Source organism: Dendrobium catenatum, unplaced genomic scaffold (genome assembly GCF_001605985.2).
Source record: "Dendrobium catenatum unplaced genomic scaffold, ASM160598v2 fragScaff_scaffold_1132, whole genome shotgun sequence".
In the NCBI taxonomy this organism is placed as follows: domain Eukaryota; kingdom Viridiplantae; phylum Streptophyta; class Magnoliopsida; order Asparagales; family Orchidaceae; genus Dendrobium; species Dendrobium catenatum.
This window is the reverse complement of record NW_021319594.1, coordinates 126,807-133,111: the sequence shown is the minus strand read 5'-3', so window position 1 is coordinate 133,111 and position 6,305 is coordinate 126,807. Positions and strand designations below refer to the sequence as shown.

Below are 6,305 nucleotides of genomic sequence, written 5' to 3'. Positions count from 1 at the left end.
AATTAACTATAGGGGCTTGCGCCTATAGGAAACCAGAACTCAGATCATAAAGTTCTCACAAAATGAGGGCGAAATCTCTGGGTAGTGTCTTATCTACAAACTCATCTGCCTTCCAAAATTTACCCCAGAACTTAGTTCGTTAAAACTCCCTCGCCGAAATAAAAAGAAATAGCGCGGCAGAGGAGGCCGGGGCCGAATTTTCGGAGCCCACAACCCCCTTTCACTCTTGAGTTTCCCAATTGGGTTGTGAGTTAATTTAGGATAATTTGAATTTCAACTCAATTGAATTTTGAATTCAAAATCCTTCCTCATATAACTCCTCTATTTTAGGAAAGTATTTATTTAGGATCTAATTTGAAATTTAAATTCAATTGGATTTAAAATAAATCTTTCCTAAGTCCAAAACCTAAATTAAGAAACCTTAATTGCACTCATTAATTGGCCCTTTACTCCATCATGCCGCCGGCCCCTATAGGGGAATTTTGGGAATTTATTTCCTAAACCTCCTCTAACTCCTCTTGGAAATAAATTTAAATCACTTCCACATGCTCCCTAGCCGAAATTTACTGAACCTTTATTTAGTTTGATTTCCAAAGAAGGCTCTCCAATCTTGGAATCAAATTGAAGCCCTCTCTCTCCATAGCCGCCCCTCTCTCTCTCTCTCTCTCTCTCTCTCTCTCTCTCTCTCTCCACTTAATTCGCCACCGGAATTTAAGGATTGGATTCTCCCCCTAGAATTCTCATCCTTGATTTTCTAAAAACTGAAATTTAATTTCAGATTTTGGGAAAGGAACTTTTTCTTAGCCCCTTCCCGATTTTCTATTGGAGAGAAACTTCTTTCTCTCCCCATTAATCAAGGGTGCTAATAATCCTTGGAGGACTTGCCAACTAGCATCTATGAATGGCGGATCCGGAGAATGACTACGGCCTAACCTACGACGAGGACGGTTTCGTCGACATTCTTCAATCAACCTTCTTTGACGTTAATACAAGGATCGATCACACCGTCGAAGATTATATTGAGCGTATTCTGAACACGTTGGTGGAAGCAATCGAAGAACAGTTTGAAGGCATCATGTGGAGGATCTCCACCGAACCGTGACAAAGGTTCTTTTTTTCCCTTTCAATATATTTCTTAAATCTAACTTTATCTTGTGCTTGATTGTAGTCAAGAAGTACGATTCTCCTTGCTCATGCTAAGCTTAGTAAACGTAGGGTCTTGAGCGTGCCTCTATGCTTATTAACTCTCGTTGTTAGATTATGGATTTTATTTGAAACTACTATTTGGCATAATATTATTTTCTGTTTTATTTTGAAAGCCTCAAATATCTGGTTATGTGATTTAACCTAAGCAGGTGTGACCCCCTTATTCGTTTTATTTAGTTGTTTGAGCTGCTATTAGTTTCTTCATTTTATTCTAATCAAGAGTTGCGCAAATTCCTAATGAATTGACTGCATTCATACGTAGTTCTGCATCAATTACACTCTGTGTATTTGGTTTTATATCTGCTCAACCTTTAGACTTTAAGTTTGACCTCCATAATTTAAGTTTTCCTTTAACTCCCTCTCTAGTTTTATCAACAAGAAGAATATCATTAGCATTCAACTAAATAGAAAAAAAGATAATTTTTTTTAATGCTAAACTTAGAAGGGATAGCAAATTTTTTTTTTCTTTTATTTTTTTGGTGAAAATCGGGATCATAAATCTAACTACCCAACCCAAAGTGGAGGACCATTTCTAGTTAAGAACGGCACATTGAGTATAACATCAATTTATTTTTCTCAGTATAATCATAGGTTCAGATTACTTCAAAATAAGTGCTCATTTAAGAATCCCAAGATATATAGAACATGGATTCGATTAAACTTCACTTTTTTTTCTTAAAATAACATAGAGGTACTAAACCAGAAGAATCTACATAGATGACCATTCACATAATATTCAAGAACAATCTTTTGATTGGGATGAATTTTGCGGTGACAAAAAAGTTGAGTAGCAATGAAATGCATGCAGTTAGTTATGATGTGATAACTTTTTTGTTTCTTTTAATGAATACAAAATCTTAATCTTGAACGGAGCACACAATGAGATGCATACATTTGTTGGCTATATTTTGTTTTTATTTTTATCTGTGTTAAATCTCTGAAAGTGGAGAGATGTTTGCGGATTGTTTGCGGATATGATTAATGTGGGCATTGAAGAACAAATTGTTGTGTTAGTCCATACACTTAGTCATAGCATGTGTAATCGTGTTATTCACTTCTACTTTCAACAAACAAGAGAAATTGTTAGTCAGCATTTTAATACTGTTTTTTAAAATGTCATTGGAGAAATGCATAATAAGTTCATAAAAACTTCAGGTCTTCTGATTCCATGTAAGACACATTTAAATACTATATTCATGGCCTTTTTTAAGGTACATACGCAAATTCATTTATTTGACATTTTGATATGTAAAAAATATTTTATTTACATGGTTGTAGACTCTACTATACAAAAGAATTGATATACTTCATTTTGCAGAGCTCTTTGATTGGCCAGAAATATTTATATCTCTATGCCTGCATTCATAGATGATATCACTCATCATTATTATTTCTTTTGTCCTCAAACGAGTGATTTTACGGTTGTTTCACTTCTTAAGACGAAGTTTACTATCAGAACTTTCATGTTAACATCACCTGCAATATCTACAAAAATATATTTGATATTCTAGAGCTGTTATCCTTCATAAGGATTCTTTACTTTTCTTGAAACTAGCAACACAAATGGGTACAATAGAGTGTGCTCAAATCCCAGTTAGTCACATTATACCCACTAAAGAATTCAATACATGACTAAGAGGACAATATGTGTGCAAATTATGTCCAAAACCAGACTATGCTACATTATTTCCATCAAATCATTTATAGAATTAGACAAGTAAAATTATTGAAGCGGCACAATGTCGGTATAGTTGTGCGGACTTTCTTTATTTCTATCAAAGGAATTAGATATCTCATCGTTGACCATAAGTAGGGATCAACTCAGAGTAATATTTTGTCATACCACCTTATGTTTGAACACAAGTAATAGCTTCTGCATACATATCTTTAATTGTTTGAATAGAAACATTATTAACTCCTTTCTTTTCAAGAACTCTCCATAGCACTTCTCTTGGAACTTTATCATATGCTTTATCTAAATCAATAAATATCATATGTAGATCCTCCTTTTCTCTATATATTTCTCCATCAAACCTCTCAATAAATATATGGCTTTCAAAGTAGACCTACCAAGCATGAATCCAAATTGATTTTGAGAAACATTAGTATCACGCTGCAACCTACGCTCCATGACTCGCTCCCATAGTTTTAAAGTATGGCACATTAACTTAATTCCTCTATAATTTGCACAATCTTGTATATCACCTTTATTCTTAAAAATATGAATCAACACACTCATTCTTCACTCATATGTCATCTTTTTAGACTTCAAAATAGTATTAAAAAGTTTAGTAAGCCAAGAAATAAAAAGTTATGACAATCAAAAGCAATTCTCTCTCCACCAACTTGATTTGCCGCATGCTGCTAAGTTTGAGATTTTTATGCTTCTATTGAAATTTGGTGTTACCTTTGGTTCAGTAAAACCATTTTGGCTTGTTAACTAGTGTTTGATATTCCATGTACATGAGCTTTGTTTCCATGATTTCCATTTTCATGTAATGGAGTGGTGTGCAAAACTCTGTACTACATTTCCATTTTGCTAGAAATGAGTTGAATCTTTTAACCTTTTTCATCTAAAGCATGCATGAGCTAACTCTGGACCTTGCATACTTTAAACTTACTGATAATGCAATTGGCAAACTCACAAATATAGCCGAATTTATCATAAATTTTGTTTACAATCTGATTGCAATCCAACATTCACAAGGCAATCAAACCAAGCTTTTGTTCTATAGGGCTTTGATAAGTTGCAAGAGATGGTCAATAAGTGGGATGGTGTTATAAAGTCTCCTACAAAACACAATCTCAAAATTTTTGCCGACCGACAAACATATGAAGCAATGGAGGAGCTTGCCCAGATTCAGAGCAAATCTGCTCACCAGCTAGCCATGGAGGTAATCCGCAATTATGTTTCTTCCCAGCAAAATGGAAAAGAAGAATGAAAGAGAATTTCTCTTTGCATAATGTAAAGCCTCTTTTCCTTTTTCCTATTTCCTATTTGATTTAGGAGATACCCCAACCAAAGGATTAATTATTCTGTGCGGATACCGGATGACGTTCGGAGACGAATGAGAGCGCGCCCATCACTTTTTTGCTGTGTATCGGTGCTATGTACTGGGTGACGTGGTGTTCTCTCATTCATCTCTGAATAATCTGGTGTCCGTACAGAATAATTTCTCCAACTAAACAGAAATTTTTGTTTTATCTTCAGACATCTGTGATGTTTTGTTCTTTGGCTGTATTGATATGATTTGTAGTATTTGCCATATGCTGTACAGCATGAGAATTGCTGCTTCCACTTGTCTGCTATATGGCTATTAGTATAAGTTTGTTGATGAAAACTTTATGAAATTTTCAAATATTCAATGCACAGTAAACCTTTATTTTCTGCCAAAATTTTTGGACCAATTATTCTTTAAGCAACCATATTGGACCAAGTCTTTTTCTTCACAAAGCCACAATTTGTCAATTATTAACACATTGGATCATTTTAGAAGTTCATAATTTTGATTTTCTTTCATCTTTTGCTTGGTCTTTTTTGCGTCTCTATGAGGATATCTTAATACGAAATATATCAGAATGGATTTTAAAATCTTTAAATTTATATTGAGATTAGTGTAATTTAGGAATGCCGTGTGCAGAATTCATCTCAGTATAAATTTAAATATTTTGAAGTCTATTCTGAGTAAGAGAATATTTTGGTGAAATTTTATTTATTTATTTATTTATTGCAAGCTGTTCTTCCTTTGAATTATTTTATCTAATTCATGTAGTTATTCTATTGGAAGAGATAAATTATGTTATCTCAAGCTGAGTCTAGCCGTTTCATTAGTAGAATCACAACATTTTGAAGTTTTATGAATCTCTCTCTCTCTCTCTCTCTCTCTCTATATATATATATATATATGATTTATGGGTTGAACTTGTTTTAGTGTTATTTTATGATATATACTATGTTGTTTTACTCATACAACAATAATATCATGTTTTTATCTACCTACGTAGGTGCGATTATATTAGCACTAGTGCATTGGATCTCATCAGAACTTCTTAGTTAAGCATGAGTAGTACTAGTGTGATCGACCTCCTATGAAATCCTTGCATTGTATCCCTTAATATTGTTGTCGGGTATCAAGCTCTCAATAATAAAAATAGGTGAAATTATTCTGTGTGGATACTAACACCGTCTGGAGGCAAATCAAAATGTGTCATGTCACCTGTTTGCTGTGTATTGCGGCTAGGTACTGTTGTGTATCCAGTGACGTGGCACATTCTGATTCATCTCCGGACGGTCCAGTGTCCGCACCTAATAATTTCTCAAAAAATGGAGGGCTGTGTTAGGTAGTCGATAGCTAGTGTAAAATTTATTGAACAATGATGATATGAATCATTTACTATATTGTGTTAATTTACTTTTAAAAAAGTTAAGATATAAAATGTAGAGAAATTAATGCTTTTTGAACAATGACTTTTTTTTTTCAAAGAAATGTAATAATTCATTTATAATTTATTTAGCTATAATTAACCTTAGACTATGGAGAGCAGCTTTAATAATAATTTATACTTGATATTGGTGACATTTGATCACCATTACTCTTTAGCAAAATCAAATTTTTAGCTAGGGAGAAGCACTAATATTTGGAAAAAAATTTGGCTCATATATTATTATAAATTTTAATTATTACAAAGCTATGTTGCTTTTGATTAAGATTTTGTTTGGAATATTTTTTTTTACTATTTTTGAAAATAAATTTTTAGCATAAAAATTTTTTATTTAAAAAATTTAATACTAAAATTTTGTTTTAGAAAATAATAAAAAGATTATCCCAAATGACGCCTAAAAGTTTTGTTTCTTATTATTATGATGAGAATTTAAGGTCATTTATTTTTATTTTATAACATAATAGTATAATATTGTTGATGAGAATTGAGAAAGATGATGTAAAGAAGACCAAAGATTTGTAAAAGTTTTAGAAAATGATGTTCCAATTTAATATTTTTTATCTTGAAAAATACTTATTAAAAATATTTTAATTCAAATTTCACTAAAATTAATTATATATTAAATTATAATATACTTATTATATGCAGATGGAGTT

At 32.3% G+C, this 6,305-nt stretch overlaps 1 protein-coding gene across 3 annotated transcripts in view; it reads left to right on the top strand.

Annotated features, from left to right (window-relative positions):
• Positions 1-4,602, top strand: part of LOC110111012 (sulfite reductase [ferredoxin], chloroplastic) — a 25,191-nt gene extending 20,589 nt beyond the window's left edge. For all 3 annotated transcript variants that reach the window (XM_028698744.1, XM_028698743.1, XM_020842693.2), the window contains one exon: positions 3,942-4,602. In XM_028698744.1, coding sequence (XP_028554577.1) covers positions 3,942-4,148 — 207 coding nt within the window. In that variant the 3' untranslated portion in view covers positions 4,149-4,602. The remainder of the gene's footprint in view (positions 1-3,941) is intronic.
• Positions 4,603-6,305: the final 1,703 nt, after the last annotated feature.